Consider the following 21,731-nt stretch of genomic DNA (forward strand, 5'->3'; position numbering starts at 1 on the left):
ATGCGGAATGTCCACAGGCATGCGGAATGTCCACAGGCATTTCTCTGACCCACATCTATGCCCACATACCTGGAACCCTGAAGACCTGTCTGCCCCAGGTGGTCCTACTTTCTGTGACCCCGGGGCTCGTTCACTATGCACTCAGGGGAGGGGTGTCTATACTTAACCAAAGTCCAAAGTCCAAGTACCAAGTCTTCCTCAAAATCATGAAATGATGGCAGTGCCATGCAAACAATAACCCTAACAGCAACCACCGTCGCCATGGCAATGTATGTTTTCATTGCCAGTCTTGTTATAGCTCAAATAAATAAATCCAACAGCACAAATTGATGGAAAGGGGTCTTTATGGTAGAATTTTGTCCAGGTCAGTTGCAAAAGATTAATTGCTGTTCATTTAAGACCGTGCCAAGCATTGTCCATTCCTAGTGAATTATTTAGAGGAGCCCCTCTTAACTACTAACTATATTACCCTATTGGTTCCGGCTGGCTGACCAAACATACATAGACCACGTTTGTCGTGACTGTAAAATATTCAGGTATCATAGGAGGTGTCATATATCAGTTAAGTGGTCTCTCTAGGCATTGAACACCTGAGATTTAAGCTTAAACTTAAGGTCGCAAAACGTCAGTTAATGGATGACATTTACCTAATACCCCCCCCCCCCTCATACCTGATACAAATGTGGGGTAAAAACAAGATGGCTAGAAAGTTAGATTTTGAAGATAAAGAGCTAACAAATGCTATAACTAGAATTGAGCACAGTGAAGCAAACATAATACAGATATAACAAAGGAAACAACAGGTAATATATCACCAGTCAGGTCCTGAATATCTTTCCCATGGCGACTTCTTGATCCTTGACAGCTGGTTTCAATGGTGCCAGCATTATTCTGTGTACTTTTCCATTGTTTTAAAGCATGAGGATTCTGGGAAAACAGCCAAAATCGATGCCCCTGCAGAAGGCAACTATAAAAATCATGTTTGTCTGGATCCCAACCAAGGGAAGGACTTGTGCCATGATTATAAGTGAGAAATTGGAAAAAGCCCACTAAAACTGTCAAGTGCATGATTGCTGTTAAACTTCAACAGTTTACCTAATAGAATATACACAAATTCATGTATGTGTGGCATTGTGCCACATTGCAGTGGTAGTGTTATTTTTCCCAGTGGTATTACTGAACTTGAACCCAATGAATCCAAGTTTGCTGGCATCCTACAGTACATCATGGAATAAGGGAACTTTGGCACACAATAGCAAATACTTGGAAATCAGGTATAGCACATATGGATGCTTCTGAGCAGCCTTTCTAACCCCTGTTTCCCCTGTTATCAGTGTTGTTCTTGTGAGTCTAGCTTGTCTTGGACATTGATGCTTCTGACTTAGAGAGAAGAGATGTGTATATAGGTACACTTATGTATGGCGATGCTGCATTGTTTGAAGTCAGACAAAAATGATACTCTGAGTCTTGGGGGAAAGTAACAACAGCTAGTAGTACTTTGTAGTAGTAGTGATAGAATTAGTAATAGTAGCAGTAGTAGTGTCCAGCATTAGTAAAAATTTCATCATACTGCTGTGGGAGACAGGGATGGGCAGCAGTTGGCTGGTCTTATATTAATAATACTGCATTTCCATTTGGCTTTGTCTCAGCCAGTCCACACTGTTGAGGGCACAGACGTTATAAATTTGATGTCCTTCTTTACATCCTCCACCCACGTAGTATGTTACATCATGTACATGTATCTATATATGCCGGAGTTGTGCAACAAAGCCTGAAATGTCATTCCGCACCCTGGGATGGCCTGAAGGATGTGTTGAATTATATCCCAAGGAGATAATTCCGGTTCGGAATGGAGGCTAGAAGAGTAATTTCGCCCACCAATAACAATCGATTCGCAGTCAGGTGCAGGAGTACATGGGGTAGCTTCATCACCACTTCAAACAGACTTCATCGTCATCGTGGGCACATCCAATGGCATTGTGTGGTTCTTGATACCATCTTCAAGAAGGGAGGCACTGCCTGTAGTGTCTTGACTCCAGCTTCAAGTATTGTACAGTAAAGCATTAAATTCTCAAGCATAACACATGCATAACACATACATCAGTTTCATAGTAATAAGGCAACAGCTGGTTACATTACACTGAATGCCCTGCCACATGTGCATCTAGCCTTTGCACATCTACATGTGCATGTAACTCCAGATGTTCTTTAAAGCTATATCAAGTGAGGATGACCCAACTGCACTTGGTGACAATGAGCTCCTATCCAACTATTTCTCTTCCATATGACTTTCAAATCCTAAGGCAACTTCTGTTAACAAAATGAGAAAACAGACCGAAAGGTTGAAATAATCAATATTCCAAGTTTGTGCAAAATGCTAACTAGAAACATTAGCTGCTGGTTTCATAGGGACCCAGCCCGAGATCCCAGCTTCTGCATAATTCATCCCCTGTGATGGAGCGCGCTGTATTCCACCATCACTGTCAAGTTGTAAATGGGACCTGAAGAAGAGAAATGAGTTGGGAGGGGACGTGTGTGTTGGCGGCGGTTACGTCGGTTGTTAACAAGTTTCGTGTGGGACGCAGGTGCGTACGGAGAATAACAACCTCAGGATCTTTACAAACGACCAATTTGCACGTTAGTTGCAAATGCGAGAAAGATTGGCTGATTTTTGATCGATGGAAAATTAGAGTTTGTACAATTGCTGCATTTCGAAACTAACAACTTGATTGTTGTCCAACATCATGAAAATGACAGCTTTGCATGCCAGGTTCAAATGTGAGAAAAATTGCTTAATTGTTAGTCTATGAAAAATTGAAGCACGTACCAATTTATTTCCTTGGATTTCGGACATTTCAAGGTGAAATTATAGTAAGAGGTCCATCATAAATGCAGAGGGCAGTGATAAAAACTTCATATGACAGTATTCACTCCATAAAACTATAACTAAGACACCAACCTGGTCTTCAAGCTTTGTTTTCATTATGTTGTTCAGCAGCATATTGTTAAAAGAACCAAGAAACAACAAGTTAACTTGGCATGGCCTTATGGGAAATTGTCTGACGAATTGCCACATTTCGAAAATAACAGCCTTGCTGTTGTTCGAAATTACGAAAATGGCTGCCTCGCATGCCAGGATCAAATGTGAGAAAAATTGGTTAATTGCCGGCTGATGAAAAATTTAAAGCTTGCTGACAGTGTCCATGCATCACAGGAAATTTGCCAAGCTGACAAAGGAACAATGGTCATTGTTACATGTTCCCTATGGGACTCTCAACCTTCACCTACATAGCTAACCCTAGCTTGTGTAGAGAAATTCTGCAAACAGAATTCAAAGTCAACAGAGATTCCAGGATTTCTATAAAAAGGCTGTGATTATATTAATGAATGCTAAAAGCCACACCAACTTTTTCCCTTGGTTCTTCTACATTCTGAAGTATTATAATATAAAAGTGTGGACAAAATCTGAGAACCAATAAATTCAGTTGGTGTGGCCTTGTGGTAAAACATGCCCCTGTTTGATTGAGCCTTGAACTTGTCGTGTCAGGATAGTGCCTCTCTATTCTAACGTAATAAAAGAAGGAGAAATACGATGTTGGTTTGGGTTTTACGAGATTGCAGGATTTCTTCCATGCATTATTCATGCCTCTTCTCACTTGTTAAGTCCAATTTGTAAGCTTTCCAACCAACTTTGTTGGATTGGCTCTTTTTTATAACCTCTTGATCTATTGATTTATGAACAATTGTGCTCCAATAATGAACAGGAATGTGGATTCTTGCTATTATTCAGCACATTTGGTAATAAGAAAGTTTCCATGCCAGTTGGCACTTGAGTCCAATTTGTAAGCGTTCAACTTTCTTGGATTAGCTCATACCTTTTTATAACCTCCTGATCTAGTGATGAAAAGCTCTGCTCCTATAATGAACAGGAGTGTGGATTCGTACTATTATTCAGCACATTAAGTGATACCCCCGGTAACATTGAAAAAAACTAATTCCAGTCGGCACTTAAATCCAACTTATACACTTTCTTACCAGCGTTCTTGGATTGGCTTATACCTTTTTATAAAATATCTCATACTTTATTGATTGCCTATGAAAAGTTGTGCTGCAAGAATGAACATGAAGTTTACTTTCTGTTCTCACTTTTACTGTGTACATTTGGAGGTAACAGAATGTTTTCTATAGTTGACAGTGAAGTCCAATTTGTATGTTTTTCAACCACGTTTCTTGTTTTAACCTTTTCTTCACCTCTCACTCTCAAAATTGCCAAAAGTTAATCATGCTAGTTTGAACTGGAGCATTAGCATGAATTATAATTAGTGCTTGCATCCAATCCAAGGTCTATAATTGGGTTTATTTGGAGATAACAGAAGTTTTCATTTCATGTAGATTGTCTGTCAAGCAGTATTTGAACTTCCATATATCACTGGACCCCCTACCACTTTTGCAATAAGCCAATGTATGCAGATGCTGCTGAATTAATGCTTCAAATAAGGTAGAAATGAGAGCAGAATTATAGATTACAGCTACTTCTTTTACTCAGATGTAACTACAAATGTATATTACTACCAAGATTGAGTTTCATAAAGACTGGAGCTATACAATGAAAAATTCTTTATTATGGGATTGAAAGTTTCATTTTACAAGGGTTAGTTTTGTTGGATATTAAACATGAGTGAAAACATGTGGAATCTTTCATCTTACAGTTTTTCTGAAAAAGAAGTCAAACCGAACAAGTTAAACTTAGACTAGTTAGAGTCAGCATTTAGACTAGTTATACGACATAATAATTCTTCATTATTTGTTTGTCCTAGTTATGCTTCTTCCAATTAGCCATGGGGCAAGAAATTGCAATAAACAAATTATTATTATGATACGAAGTGGCACTTTTCTCAATTTCTGTTTGTGTAGCAGAATTTTGGCATGGAGAGGTTGCTTGTCAGTTGGAATGTGTACTTAGTTCAGAACGAATATAATTATTAATAACACAGGTCAATGTCTCTTTCCGAATTTCTAGACAGCTCTGTTGAAGTCCATGATTTTTGACATTGTTATTCCTGGATATACAGTGAAGTTTTGCAAACCATTTGAAAGATCATGTTATGGTATCTTAAGTACCAGGTTGCTTTTGTACGCAGAGCACACCTTTTTTGTACGCAGAGCACACCTTTGTGAACCCCTACGTTCATCGCTAAGTGTGCTAGGAATGTTTATTGTGCTTGAGGTGTGGCTCTCTTCAAACATATCATACTCATACATATGTATATACAAGCCTTTATGTCCCATCCTAAAGTACTTGTACTACCACCGTAATAAATAATGATGAATGCTCTATATCACACCCTTTGATTGAAGGAGGGCGTCTAGGTAATAAAAGTGATAATGAAGATTAACTATCGACCTGTCAACACAGTCGATCTAATAAAGATACCATGTATCATTAGTGATGGTATTATGTATAAAATATCAGCAAATGATGAGTGTTATTTTATGGTTGGAAATGTTGACTTTACGGTTAACATCACCACTAGAGTCGTTATTTTTAAAACTGTAAAAACGAAATGCTTTTGGAATGGCAGATAGTTGCTCGCAAAGTGGCCATCTATTCAGTTTCCCAGTGTGGTGATTACCGGGTACAATTAGGGAGAACAACACGCCAACGATTTATCACCGGCGCATAAAATCAATAGGGGTGTGTAGGAAGGGATGATGTGGGTTGGAGGGTCAATCTGATTGACTGCCTGTCTGCATACAATTATGATGGTTCACTCTCCTCTACCCTTGTTAGGGTCTAATGAAATATGTGTCGAATAATATGGTGAAGTATTCCAATGTATAGATGCATATACAAAGCTTTGAAATGTTATGAAATATGAATTGTTCTGTTATTATTATTATTATTATAATTATTCACTTTGCTCCAACTTGTTGGAGTGTAGCAAAATGTACTAATATTATAAATGATATGGTTTATGTAAATTTATCAGTATTATAATTGTTTGCTTTCGTTCTTTAATGTATATCTTGTGAAATATGTCAGGCTCTTTAACAATAAAGGGGAAGTACTCCTACGGACTATGGTATTGGTAGTTATAACCTTATAACTTAAAACTTAAGGTTTGGGACTTAATTATTAAGGGCACAAATTGTTCTTGTATGTTATTATGTCATGTATGTTGTCTTCTTTCTTCTTTAAGTTCTTTACCTTCTTGAAAGGCTACCATGAAAAGCGCCAAACCACATTCTACATACATTTGGGTCTATAGGAGATCAAATTTATTCTGTTGTGAGAATAACCAATCCTGTGCATGCTTTGCTGTCAAAGTCTTTGTCAAAGAGAGTTTGCAAGTTACGCTATGAATGACCAACACCATTGCTTATATTTGGTATTGCCTGGTACAAATTTGTGGGTAGAAATGTTTGTCTTGCACAGACAGCCCCTGAAGAACATCTAATCCATTCCCTTTGAACTTGGCAAGGCAATTAGGAAGGACGTAATTTATAGCGGGCGAGACGAACTCCAGAACTTCAGCTCTTAAGGAAATCCATCCGGACTTCCAAGGAAGGAAAGGCAGGACATAATTTTGTTGCCTCCTAAATGGGACTCATTTTAGGGTAATGGCGTTTCTGGGGCCTGAGTAGGACACATATCATGGCAGGGATCTCCACTGTAATACCCAATCTGTGTCCCACCTGGACACTGATCACTGGTCATTATTGCTCGCTTTCTGGGGTCCCACTTTTACAGGTTTCTACTGCAAGTTGGGGAATATTAACGGACTGAAAATGTACTAGACTTGTCAGCGCATTTCAGTACATTTCAGTGTTTCTACTGCGAGTTGGGAAATATCATCCAGAGAGATAATGTACCACATATGTAAGCACATTCCAGGTTTATATTGCAAGTTTGCAAGTGCAAAGTACATTATACAGTGTTTCTAGTTCTACTGTGAATTGGGATATACTTACTGGAGGATGTAGTATGTTTGATTTGTTAATATTTCTCTTGCAAATTCAGAAATTACTATGAGGGAGGAAATTGTTATTCATTATCTGCCCAATTCAGTACCTCACAATATCTATTGGATAGAGTAAAATAACTGTTAGGACAGTGACATCACATATTAACCTTTGGCCTGCTATGGTTGCCATTTGGTATCAAATTTGTATTGGTTATGGGGTTAGGCAGAGGGGTGGAGCCAGGGGGAATAAAAAATATAGAACATACATCATATAATATTATACAAACTGAATATCCTGTCTCTTTTTTCTCGTATCCAGTAGACGTATTGCTGTATTTATTGAGATATGTCTAATGCCATTATTAATGTACACTCAGGACGAAAAAATATTGTATTAAGTTGAAAATATTACAGTCATATCATGCAATACAGACATATAACCTAGAGGCAAGACAGAGAGCTTCCATTAGTTGAGATATGATTTAGGTAAGGCCCTTGCAGTTCAGCCTAATATAGTTAAAACCCACAGTAATGCACTTGTATCTTACATGAAGGATTGTTGCTTGAAAACATTTTAATCCCTGTAGACAGATTGCTTTGGGTTAGTAATACTTGTAATACTTGCATGCAAGACACAGGACTGCCATTAGTTGAGATATGATTTAAGTAAGGCCCTTGCAGTTCAGCCCAATCTAGTTGGATTTTACAGCAATGGTACTTTGTTTGAGGGATGAAGGATTGCTTCTTGGAGTCCCAGATGGGAGTGGACTCAAAATGACCTTCATGTCTTATTCATCGTGTAGAGTTTCTTTAAGAACTGGCTATTGTTCCTTCTGAAGTCACCTCTTGGGCTTAAGTAGTCGAATATTGTGGTTCTTGGATTTAAATCGTGGAAAAAAATCAATATGGCTTTCATCGATGAAGGTTAGACATCTAGGTAGTGAGATACGTAAGGAAAATCATCACTGACAAAAAGTAGTAGATGCTACTTGAAACATCTGACAGTTTTCAAGATCTATCCAGTTGCTTGAATAACAATTTCCTTATGCAATATGGCTTTCGTTAATTATGACTATGAATAAAACTTGATAAATACTCCCCCGTGATACTTAGTGACGTCAGTGAGTTTTAGTCTTGACATTAAAAGCAATGAGGCCTGTGTGTTGTGAGTCATTCATTTTGCCTGTTTGTTTGAAACCCTTTGAAGCCTAAAGCAATTTTTAGGTCAGAAGGAACAATGTCTAAAATGTTTGGTCCATTTCCAAAGCCTGCCATCGCTCTGATACGCCACTCCCAGGTGCTTTCTCAAGTAATTTTGAGGTCAGAAGGAACAACATCTAAGACATTTCTTCCAGTTCCAAAGCCTCCTGTTGCTCTGAAGTGTCATTCTCAGGTGCTCTTTCAAGTGGGAAAATCATAAAACAAGCGCTAACCATTCCTCTCTAGTCCTAAAGTGTTTCTAGGTCAGAATCTCACCTTTCCACAATGGGGAAAGCGAGGAAAGGGTGATAGATGACGTATTAAACCAGGAGACAGTTAAGATGGTATCGTAGACAGTCCATAGACCACAGAAATGAGTCCGAACTGGTCCAGTGGAAAGCTGATATGGTCCCATTACTGGCTAGGTGTGTCCCAGGTGGCCACAGACAACCATAAAACTGAGGAGGATGTTCATCTCAGACAGTCTGCAGAATTGCGGCCAGGCATCATGTGGATGAAACACCTGTCAGAGTCGGCCAGCCGGGACGGAAATGGCACTGAGGATATTGAATGAGTTGTAGATGTTTTATTGTATTTTTGTTTTGGTCCCAAAGGACAGGTTGTTGATGTTACCTGCATGGTTTTGGTGTATCTGTCTGTATTTCCGATCTACTTTGGCCAGCATAGCTGATGAAGCTATAGATGGATTGTGATGATATTTGGTATGGTGGGTAGGTCTCGGTAAGATGAAGGTCAAGGTCAGTTTTGGACCAATTTGCGGAGTTCCTTATTGTTTCTAGAATACAAGACGATGTAGTACAAAACATGAATACGTATAGCAAAGTAGGACTACACTTTGTCTAGAAATGTAAAAGTACCTTAAACATATTCGTGATGTATTCTATCTTCATTTGGAAAGAAGAAATGATAAAACACTATAGTGACAGACATGAAAAAAGTCTATATTCAAAAGATTAATGTTCACATCACAAATATATTCTGCTGCATGTTATGTGTACCTACTTTCAATTCAAATAACGAGGAAATTAAAATAACACTGGCCCAATAAATAACCATAGGGAATGTCTAGAGCACTCGGTGCAGCATCGATTAAGCATTACTCGTGATAAAAAGTTGGTACATTAGTAGCTGTATCAGTTGCAGGTAATGTATAGGTGGTAATATACCTATCACTCATGTCAGGGGATGTCCCAGTTTAGGAAAGGGGAATCTCTCTCTTGGGGACCTCATAGTAAAGTAGGAAAACAATCCGCTTGTAGTGGGTTGGGGTCATCACTCAGAGTCCTTCTGTGCTAGGTTTTGCTTTGCAAGTTCTTAGATGGAAAACTGAGGAGGAACTACAGTTAAACCCCATTAGGGACATGAAAAAAGATTGTCTACCATCTCTGTTCAACATTTCCTAAGCGTTACATCAGAATTTTGCCTGTTGCACTTAATATCTTTCTGACACAACAGTTAAAAACTATAGATACAAGGTCATCCTTGAATATTTTAGACAAGATGTTCTGCTAAAGTGCTTTTCACAATATGTTATTGGTTTTGCGCAGGTGCAGTATGTTCTGCCGACGTGCTTGTTCTGACAACCCTAACCCAATGTTGGAACATGTGGGTGTCAGCACATAGGGGTGTCAGAACACAGGGATGTCTCCATTTAAAACATGTGGCCACTAGACAGGATTTTTAATCCTCAGGGCCAATGGGAAAAGTAATAAAAGGGATCAGCAAAAAGTGGTCAAAGATTGGCCAGGTGGTCCTAATGTAGAGGTGGCCCTCAGCCAATATATAGTCACTCTGCTATGACAATATCATTTTGATCCTTGGTTCCTTGATAGAACTTGTGCAGTTCATCTATACATTGTACATGTAGCAGTAGGGTTTGACAAGGCATCAACAGTAGATAAACATAATGGTTGAAGTTGCCAAAATACCACTCTACATTGTACTTCTACTAGTAATGCATTCTGAAAACCATAGTCACTCTAAATGTCACCAAAATACCACTCTGATGCATTCTTAAATCCATACTCGCTCTAGAATGTAATGTTCTAATGCAACAACCTACGCAGTTGGGAATCGGCAGCAAGGTGGTTCTGGAATATGACATGCATTTCTATGATTCTAATTCTATCCAACCTTAAATCAGTAGTTATTATTGCTCAGTATCCCATATCAGTCATTATCGACTTGTGTGTAGGGTGAAGTAGGCCCATGTGGGTGCTATACATGTCCCAGTATGCTAGTTTATTTCGAAAAGGTATGAAATTTGACCCAATCCATGTCATCAGCAACACACTTCGATCATTATTTCTCTGGGGTATTATCTGCTATTCAGCCAACTGTCACGTACAGGGATGTTGTCTTTAATCTTCTTTGGTGTTAAGGTGTACAAATGTATTTGGTAAGTTTTGTTATACTGGTACAACAGCTTTATCTTCATTTTCTTTGTCTCGTTATTTAGTTTCCTCCATTTTTTATGTCTTCTTGCCTCCTGTTACAATGTAGTATTTACTGCTTTTGTCCAATCCTGCCGAATTGAATATCAATAAAATGGGAAAATCCATAATTATGATACCGTTCTATATATAAAACTGCAGGACATATCCAATATATATTACTCACTCTGTATTGCATATAGCGTATTGAGTATGCTGTGCCATGCATGTTGAGTTCTCACAACCTTATGTTATTAGGTCTACATTCACGAGTGGGTGCTCATCGCACCGTATCTTAGTTCAATAACGGGAGAGCATCTCAAGCCTGACTTAAAGGGTTTTACGCAAGCCAAGATGTGATGGTATTCTGTCCTCAAAGTGCTTCTATATTACATGTGTGTCTGACGGGGATAACTTGCACTTAGCATTACGTCTGGAATAAGAATGAAGTCACTACAATATCTTACCGTGGTTGATTTCTGTGTTGTGCCAAATTTGTAATTGTGTGGTAAAAATCTTCGGTGACGTGTTTTAGGCTCGGTTGAGCATAGGGCGATTAAGTGCACAAAGAGCACTATTATCATGAACGCGTGTGTTTCGAATGATTGTGCAGGGATTGGGATAATAGTGTGATGTGTATTCAGTGCCAGCACTGAGTCGTAACAAGCGCATATTGGTAACATCCATTCTTATCAGTTGCTCTTACCACTGTGTATCGACACATTGTGTAGTGTTTCTGGTAGTTCGCCACGGTGCATTTGTTTGCCAAATTGATATCGACACCAAGCAGCACAAAGAAAGAAGGATGTTCTGTAAAGGTGATGAAGAGAGAGACTTTGCTTCGGTGAAACGGTCACTTGTGCAACAGAGTTTGTCATCCTTGGATTGCCTAGCAACAGAATGAGCAACGAGTCCATTGGGAAAAAGACAGCTACATGTAACGACCTAGGTGATATTGACCTTATCAAACATTCTGCAGAGTTATACGTAATGCAAAAGGTGCAGAAAAAAGGAATTTGGCACATTATTTGTTCACAATAATGATAAGTTTGCGGTACAGAAGTGACCGCGCAAATATAAAAGTACTGGGAAAAATTGTGATTTTTACAGTAACCATGCTGCGCCAAAAGGGTAATGACTGTTGAGGTTTGATACTAAACATTTCTGAAAGTGCCAGGCAACTAAAACTTTGAAAGTAACCACATGTGAAAGCCAAGGTTGCAGAACTTTGGCACCAGGCCATGAAAAGTTTGCCACAAGTTCACCTTAAGATACATGTATCAAATCCAGGAGATTTATTGAATGCTACCTCATTTCTCATTGCTATGTACATGTAGTTGTGCATGGCATACATGTATTTGTAGTCGTGGTGCAAATGTTGATGTGGACTCTCAGATGATAAAGCGAATTCTGCCACCGTTTTGGGTCTACATGGATGTATTATGTATAAATTTGGGTAGCTTGGCTTCACATGTGGTTCTGGAACACTTATTAGGCCTCTAAGGAAAAGACATGGAATTCTTTTCAAGCACCCTTAGACCTTGACATTCCTGCTATTGTCATTCTTCCAAACTTTTTCTGTGTTTTATATGTTGCCGTCATTGGCAAATGAAACCGCAAATATGTATTTCTAATGTGTTACATTTGCTTCTATACTACAGAATTGTTTCAACTGTAAACTTAAAACACAACAAAAATTTTTTTTGATGATGATTAGTGTGCATTGATATATTACGATGACATTGTGAATATAAGATTGCAAACAAAGTTAAAACCAGAACCCAGAGACTAAAAGACAGAATTGCGAAATTTATGTTGAAGCCTTCTAAATGAACATGACATGCCCTTTTGAACCTCAACATTTCCCACATGTGTTTTGTGTGGGCATGTCCCACCAAACATGTCCAGTGGCATGGTTTCAGTTAGCTAATGCTCTTGGTTACTGTCAATTGTCATGAAATGTCACTGGTGCTTACAGTGGGTGTGTTCTCAGAAATAGACACTGAAAAAGAACAATAGCCTCCCCAAAGAAATGCAAGTTCACTGAAAGCATTAACATTTACAACTTCATCTCACATTTTAGAGGGTGGTTTTATTTTGAAATGACAAATTATTCAGCTGCATGTCTGTACTAGAAAAAGAACCAAATAAAATTTATGGCCAGGCATTTTGAAAGAAAACATGTCTAACTGCACTAATATGTGAGTATTTGAAATATCTTTGTTGACATTTCTGAATTTATTGATGCTTTTACTCTTCTACTAATCAATTGTTCTGGGTATTAAAGGTTTGGGAGCTAAAAATAACACTGCTGACACCTGTGTTTGCAAGATGTTGCTATCTAACTCCCCTTGTCTAGATAGCCCTTCTTGTAAAGGTTTCATCTGTTGAGGTTTAGATTATCAGTGATAATGAGGTATTAGTTGAGTGTTGACTGTAAAGATAGCCTAGACTGCTATTGTAAATGGTAAACTGCGGCTGCATAGCTGTGTGGTATGCAGTAAACACTGTCTCAAATTCAGAGTGGAAATGGGTTACACATGTTTCGCCTGGGGAGGCCTAGGGGGAAATTCCTGAGGAAAAGCCTCCTTGCTGTCTGCCCTAATTGATTTGTAGTGTTCACACCACTGTCGTCACACTCATTGGAAACTGATCTGGTGTGAAGTGTTCCTTAATATTGCTGACTTTCCATAATGCTCTCCAAGGGTGGAACTGAAGATGTTAAAGTGTTGTGCCACGTTTGTAATGGATTATTGTTGAGTTGCAGTTGTGTGATGAACATTTAACTGCCTCTCTGGGGAAGGCTTGAATGAGAGGGATTCATCATGTACCACACATTTGACTGTGCTTGAATACATGTATTTTGCAGTTGTTTTATTTCGTGGTAAGAAGAGGAAAGAGATGTTTTGTGGTTGAAATAAGTCTGTAGCACAGTAGGGTAGTCAAATAAAAGAGACATTTTTGTGGTGTTCTATAGCTAATTTCGTGGTGGAGAGACTAAAAAACATGAAGCCAAGGCAAAAAGTTTTGGAATTACAGTATGTCATGATGTGTCAAGATAAATGTTATCTTCACAGATGTATGTAATACAATGAATCTCAAGTATAGTGTAATATCTTAAGATGATGCATGATGTTATCGCTATATTGCTGGGTTGCAATATCTATCTTGAAATGCATGCACAGATGTATGTAATATCCAAGATTGATGTTAGTGTTGTATATGCTGTCATCTAATGGATCATTGCATCATGTAGAATTGTAAGACAAGTGCGCAACCCAGCAAAAGTAGCCTGGATCTCTGTGTGCTCAGATACTGAGCGTTCGAGTGGCAGGTCTATCTGGCCCTACCAGACCCTTGCACACTGAGATATTTTGTGTCCAGTGTGCTTTGGGTCTGGCATCCAGGCTAAGCAAAAGTGGATGTCAGCCTTTTTCTGTAGGTGGTCTTGGCATGGAGACAGTAACCTTTGGTGGTGCCTTAGGAATTTCAATAAGGGTGGATCAGATTTTAGTCCATTTTTAGTACCCTAGGCCACACCAATTTAATCAATTGGTTCTCGGATTTGCTTGCCTCATGAAAAAATTCAGGTTCTGAATCAAGTCCTATTTTGGCCCCAACAGTTGAAGAAAGTGACTGTTTTCGTAGTTGTTACAGTTTATCCATCGATCAATGCAGTGGTTTGACTAAAAGTTTAAAATTTATTGTTTGAATTACAAACCACCCTAGCATGTTGGCTCATACATATATCTAGCATTTAGGGCTTCATACTCATAGGATGCCTAGGCCTGTTTTTTTGTTGCCTTGTTGCTTATTTTTCTGAAAAAAATCTGAGAACCAATAAATCAAATTAGTGTGGCCTTAGTCTTTGACATGTTCTAAATGTAAACAAAAACTATTAAAATTAAGAGTATGCAACTCTATAAAGTTCATAAGACTGAAAATGATTCACATCTGGAAATGATATTACAGCAAGAGTCATTACTCTCTATCCCCCTACTGCTGAATGACAATCAATCAAAGTCAATCCACACTGGAAACATATGTATTGATCAAAGCAACATGATGTAACAATGATGAGGTATCTCTGAATAGAATCTACTGTAAACTCATTTTATATTTGCAATGGTTTTATCTAGTGAGTGAATGGTTTTATTTCTCAGCAAAAGGATTTGAAAGGGTTTGAAATACGTGGTGCAAATAATTCAGTGGTAACCTTACAGTAGATGTAGTAGTAATGTAAATGGAGAACATATTCATAACGTTATAAATTACCTGTGGAGAAGTCTTTCCCAAGTGCAGACACAAGCTGCCTATTTTTATGGGGGCCCATTAAATGAAGTGTCTGTGGTTGGTTTTCAATTAGTATCTCACACAGGGGAGTACAAATTGTAAGACAAGGATACTGGGCACCCCCAACAGAGCCCCAGCTTGTGCCAGACACCTGTAAAACATTTGCAGGCTGCCAACAGTTGGTTATATATTGGAGGGGGAGCCCTGCCTGGTATCTTATTACAAACCTACATCTTGGGAAAAGGTTATACCCAGGGGTTAGTGCACATACCTATGTAAGTTCTCCCAGGGGATACTGGTACACATCAATGTAAACCCTTGAGGGGAAGCTATGTTTTTTTTTGGGGGGGGGAGGAAGTGATCTCACTAGTAGTACTACTCATTTCAAACTACATCTTTTGAAAAGGTTGATACATCCAAGGTTTATAGAAACATTTAAGTGGGGACTAGATGTTCTATCTTGGGAAGGCTAGGTCCTATTTTCAAGAAAAAAAAAAACCTGTAAAAGAAGAAAATCCCTACCCACCGACCCTATTTTAATTTTCCTAGGCCTAAGGATTCTTTTGTACGAACAGGTAAGTGGGGACTAGATGTTCTATCTTGGGAAGCTAGTCCTATTTCCAAGAAAAAAAAAAACCTTTAAAAGAAGAAAATCCCTACCCACCGACCCTATTTTAATTTTCCTAGGCCTAAGGATTATTTTGTAAGAACAGGGTAACTTTCAGCTGCAAAAGATCCGCCAACATTTTATCTGCCATTTTTACCTAGTCCATCCCAAAGCAAAGTACACTTCAGAAGACTTATGATAGCCTGGGTGCCAAACCCATAGCACGCTGGACACAAAGTATCTCAGTGCTCACTGAGATAACTTATGATGAATCTGTAGGTACTTAATAGCTGGGGTATTATGCATGCTTTCTATTCCATACGGGACTTTGAGTAATCCACAAGTCAGATAAGAGACACAGAAGATTCTGCACTCGCTTTGTCATCCTAACCAAATGAACAGAGGGAAGGCTGGAGTTGTTAAATGATTGATGAACTTGTCCTACTGGCATTCATGTAGTATTTATGTAGCCATAGATCATGTTCTTGTGGTTCTGATGAAAGCTTTTGCAGGTGCAAGGTGGGAATGATATGCTGATTTTAACATGGACGGGTTCTTTGTTAACCTCAAAAGGCATGGTTTTGTTCTCTTTGAATCAAGTTCAAAGCAGTACATGTAGCTTGGTAATGGGATGCTCTACAGACCGACTTTGGAGTGTTTCAGGCCCCAGTAAGTTGAGTTGGCACAGTTGGCATACAGGCTTTTGCTCTGGCAGTTGATCTGGCTTTTCTAATTACTGCCATTCTGTTTGTGGCAACATAATGTAAAACCCATAGCATGCCCTGGGCAGGAGGCTTGACAAGCAGGCAAACTCTTACATGTAGCACCATAGGGATAACAGGGAGCCGGCTGTATGTTAACCTGCTGGCATACATATAGTATTCATACCTTCATGGATCATCACAGTTTTACAAAGCTTGAAACTGTGGCAGATATTGCTGACATTCTACTTAATATCATTTCCCTGTATGGAAGTATTGTTTTGGGCAGCAGAGTTTCTGGGGACAGTAGGTTGAGAGTACATGGGTGGAAGATTGACAGGAGATTCTGTCCGAAAGGCGGTTCTACATGCCTTGGGTGAATTCAGGAAACAAATTTCCTGCTTCCTCTCTTTTCACTATACATGTAGGTTGGTACATTTGTACTATGTAAAACATGTATTGCATGTGTTGTACATGTATGTTTTATTGTATGTTTTTAATACCAAGTTTTCGAAAATTAAAAAAAAAAATTTAAAAAATTCTAATGTATGGTTCCTTCCCTCCACAGGAGGCTCGTCTGTTGAGGATGCTGAAGGACGGACATACCTCGGACGAGAGCCTGAACTCCACCCATAGCAACCACGATAGCGGGCGTGGCTCCGTCCATAGCAACCATGACAGCGGCCGAGGCGACAGCGACAAGGAAGTCCGCAGCTCTCCCACTGCTGACCTTCGACCCCAAAGTTGTGAAGGAGCTTCGAACAAGACAGAACTACCAGTAGAGACAGGTAAGAGGGCTTGAAACATTGCCTCTTAGTCTCTTTTCTGCAGATCACTTCATGTTCGTTGTCTGAGAAAAATGGACATGTTCTCGGAACTGTATGTTCGCAATGGTGATAGGTAAAAGGAAAGTCTGTGAAGTATTTGTTCACAGTAACCATAATTCCAGGTATAAACACTATGTATTAAAACTAACATCTCTCCAGTAGCATTTATTAATTAATTGGCCAAGTTCTGATCTATACAGTATGGTTTTCTGAAAAAATGAGGCCATTGTAATTTTAAGAAGAACTAGGACCATTTTTGACCAGAAATTTAAATTACACGTGAAGATGATAGCTATAATCCAAGCAGCAGCCAAATGAAATATAGCATCTCCTACTATTAGAAATGAACTCTCACTTTTGACATGATCCCACTGCTACTACATATACAGGGTCAATCCCAACTAATCCGATATGCCAAGAAATAAATTCCCTGCAAAAGTGAAAGTGGCAAATTTTCAATTATAGCAATCGTAAACAATCTCCAATATCTCTGGCCTCCTGGTCGCTTTAGTGCCTTAGCCGGTTCAAGGCTCCGGGATGGAAGATTGAGCCCATAACTCACCCAGGAAAGTGCTCTATCTATAAGATTCACTGCTGAGCTGGAATATTACAGCCAACGCAAATAACCATAACAGTACACTCTCCTGTAGCTCCCGCTGAACAAATCCATTTCGGGGATGATATCCCCCGCACGCATCTCCGGATGTACCTGCGTAACATTTTAGCTAAGGGGCTAGTCCATTAATGTCCTGTAATGAAGGCTGTGTGGTTGAGGGTTATTTCAAATGCTTCAGGAGGGAAGGCAGTAAGTAGGTTAATATATATTGAGAAATAAGTTATGCCAGTTCTTTGAAATTCCTTATGAGTGGATGGATGATATTTTGTATCCCTTACCTAAGACAAGAAATCTTGGAAGAACTTAAAATTTTTAACTTTCAGCCTGCTAAGTTTGTAGCCGTTAGACACCAAAACTTTATTGGTCATGAGTTTATATGAAGGTTAAAGATGTTTTTAAAATGATCTGGCAAGTATTTAACCTTCAGTCTACTACATTTGTAAGGTAGCCATTGGGCCCAAAAAATTTTAATCAGTTATGGGTTAGGTAGGCAGCAGGAAGAAGGTTAATATATAATAGATGTTTTGAAAATGATTGGATGTTAGTAGGCAAACTACATGTACATCCAGTAAGAGAGAGTGTAGAAGAAGTTGGTCCTAACACTGGTCCTAACACTATGAATAGACTATTATCATCATTTAATGACCCTGCCTTGAGGGTATATGTACATTGCATTAACATACACCCTAACATTTGTGGTAAGATGTGATGTAGTTGATTGAGCCAAGCTTTATTAACTGTTAAATTGCATCATCAGGTTCACACTATATTTGATTGAAAAAAAAGATCTTTATAGACTGTTTGAAGTCCAAAATGGAGGTCAGGCTACTGAGGAATGATGTATGTCAATGAGACAGGAGCTCAGGGGTTGTTCACCCACACAGTTCAACAATGTAATGCCCACATCTGACACCAATCTCGCCAAGTGTACTGCCAGCAGCCTCAGCTGTAACCCACGGGTCAGGCCTTGTAGCGCTGTGCCGCTCTCTGTTTATTGGCACAAGTCCGGCAGCAGCCGTTTTATGTTGCATCCGAGGGCCTGAATTAAACATTTCCTTGGTGGCTATGGAACACTTTGTAAGGTGATGGCTCTACTCCTCACATACAGAAGTGTCAAAGAAGCAAATTAGAAACTAGAAAGGCTGATATTTGCTCATTTTCCTGTATACCAGATTTGAAAACGTCTCATCAATTTAATGAAATGGCAGGAGAAGAGAGGAAACAGGACAAACAATATTTCATCCATACCTAGTGGAGTGAAATATAACAAGAATGAGTTTGTTAAGTGTTGAACAAGCATAATTCAATTGAATCAGGATATGAGATGTCATGCTTTTTTCATATCCAGATGTTTTTGCTACATGCACTGGCTATATAGGTCAGTCTATGAAACACATGTGCCACCTGCACCTGTGTGTGGGAGTACTTACTTGTACTTGTACTTGTTGAGGTCTCCTCGAGTCAATCGTTCGAGTGGCCTGCGCACAGAACTCGTCTCTTCCTCAACAGTCCTCTCCACTCCTTCCTATCTCTTGCTGTTTCCTTTAACTCTTCTAGACTGGTACTGGGCCTCCCTAAGATCAGCACAGCATCTTCCAGGACACAGTTATTCCATGACTTCCTAGGCCTTCCCCTAGAGCGTCGCCCATAGTTCGGTTTCCAGTCTAGTAGATACCTGGGCAGCCGCTCTTCAGGCATTCTTACAATGTGCCCAAACCACCTAAGCCTGTTGAAAGCTACGGTTGTGGCTATGTTCACTAACTGTGCCTGCAGCAGTACATCACTGTTCCGTACCCGGTGATACCATCTGATGCGGAGGATACGGCGCAAACAGCGTTGATGAAACGTTTCAAGTCTCGCTATCTGCACCTGGGTAGTAGTCCAAGTTTCACTACCGTAGGTAAGTATGGTAACAACAGCAGCATTGTATATCCGAAATTTTGTCGACTGAAGGATGTTCCTGTTGTTCCAGATCTTACCAAGTAAGTTAAAAGCACCAGAAGCCAAATTGTCAGATTTAGGAATATTTCCCCTTGATCATTGATGGGAATTTGAGCGTTGAGACACTAGAATGTACTTTGACATTCAAGCGCTGATGTACTGTGTGGTGTGACCTGCAAAAAGGCCACACGTGTAGCTAAGCCAATACCAGCCAGTCTGCCTTGAAATTGATTTTCACTCTGCCAGAAAAACACATTTTGCGGACTTTGCAGTACATTTGGCGGAATTTACAGGGAAGTTGGGTAAAAACTAGTCATCTGCCGTATACACTCTTTAGATAACATCACAGTATTTTGTGAAGTACTTCCACGGCACATTAGGCACAGTTTGTACATTAGTGGTGCAAACCTTGGTAAACCTGTAATGTGTCTTGTGGACTTGTCAGATAAAGCAGTATTTTCTAAAGCACTGACAACACTTTTAGTGGATGTTTGTAGTAATCCTTGATATAAACTGTGATATCAGTCTAGATGTTTTAGGCGTGATGATACTTTCCAAAGCACAACCATTGCTCAAATGGCAGATATTTGTGGTAATTCAAGGTACTGGCAGTGATTTTTCAGATGAAACTTTATTCTCTCAAGCACTTTAAGTTGAATTTGTGGTAAGACTTACAAGTGGTACAAATGCTGATACAGTGGCAGCCAGTTAATTGCAAAACGCTTATAAGAAAAAGTCTGCTAATTGAAAAGAATTGTGAAAACCCAAACCGTTTCCCATTGACACCATTGTTTATCACGCCCCTTATTTGAAAAGCCAATGCCGGCTATTTGAAAAAAAAAATTAGTCAAGTTGCAACACATTTTCAACCAAAAACATGCCAAACAAATCACCAAAATCGGCGGAAAATTTCTTATATCAAGACATCAAGCCGCCAAAAGGGACGAAGTTGTCTGTTTTGAACCACAAAGGAGGCCGAAATTTACGTTGATCGAGCGGTCGGGCGCACATCGGCACTACGTAATGAGAAGCGCGAGCCGGTTCATAGCCGCCAAATGCGGCATGCTTTTGTGTTCTTTTAGCCTGTTTATTCCAAGAACGTTTAATTTCTCATACAACTCATTTTTTAATCATCAAAACCATGTCTCTACTTGTGTACTGCGCCATTATTTTGTAGTTTATTTCGACTGCGACACGGCGCTATCGCCGCATCAACACGCCAAATGTGCCGCGAAAAAACACCGCATGGAATGATGGGATACTGCTACCCACGCCGCGTCCGCCATCTTTGTTTACTTCCCTGAACGCTAATGCGAGAGATCCCCGTCAACTATCGCAAATTTCCATGTAACCTACGGACATCGTGAGCTAAAAAGTCATTAACATTGAAATGAACAGTTTATTGTTGCATTCGTTACGATAATTTTCGTGTGCTAGCCGGAGTTTCTGAAAATTAAGCGATCGAAGCGATCCTTTGTGAATTGTGCTATCGACTGCTTTCATGACGATCGTCTGCATTTTTGTCTGTACGCTACTTGATTGAAGTTTTCCGTTAATCAAACTTTATTTTTGTCTACTTTCGTGATGTAAAAGTACGTACAGGCTGATGATTGTGCATGTATTCGTTGCTTGTTTTGTTACGTAGCAAACGTAGCATAATTTGTTTATTCGTTCGAGTAGAGCCTGCCGATAGCACATGATGTCTAACGTATCGCGGCGTTCTTCCAGTCTTGGAAAAAACGAAAAAATTACGTGTGTACGTCAACGAAAAAATTAAAAGACAAATTTACCGATCTCAATAAAGTTCACTGTTTTTAATTGCGTAAATGTGACTCGTGTTTGTATTCTTTGTGTCGTTATGTGCTCGATGCCCTGTCCACCCCCCACCCCCATAGTTTCAATGAAGGCCGAGAGTTTGAGCCTCAGAGTCTCTTAATCGGAAAGGCCGGGTATTTGAAAAAAATGTGCTGACAAATTGGCTTTTCAAATAAGCGGCTTCTACTGTATTTCAAAAACCATATTATTATTATCTATAGCATGCTGACTAAACACATACACATGATAGGCATTGTAGCGTGCAAGTTTCATGTGTACATATGTATACATATACATGACATGATGACTTAAG

At 39.3% G+C, this 21,731-nt stretch overlaps 1 protein-coding gene across 1 annotated transcript in view; it reads left to right on the top strand.

The window, feature by feature from the left end:
- LOC109467991 (protocadherin-18-like) overlaps positions 1-21,731 on the top strand; it is a 66,756-nt gene that overhangs the window by 32,046 nt on the left and 12,979 nt on the right. Inside the window, 1 exon segment of the mRNA XM_019766185.1 lies at positions 16,788-17,007. Coding sequence (XP_019621744.1) covers positions 16,788-17,007 — 220 coding nt within the window.

Source organism: Branchiostoma belcheri, unplaced genomic scaffold (genome assembly GCF_001625305.1).
Source record: "Branchiostoma belcheri isolate BF01 breed outbred unplaced genomic scaffold, Haploidv18h27 scaffold19, whole genome shotgun sequence".
NCBI lineage: Eukaryota > Metazoa > Chordata > Leptocardii > Amphioxiformes > Branchiostomatidae > Branchiostoma > Branchiostoma belcheri.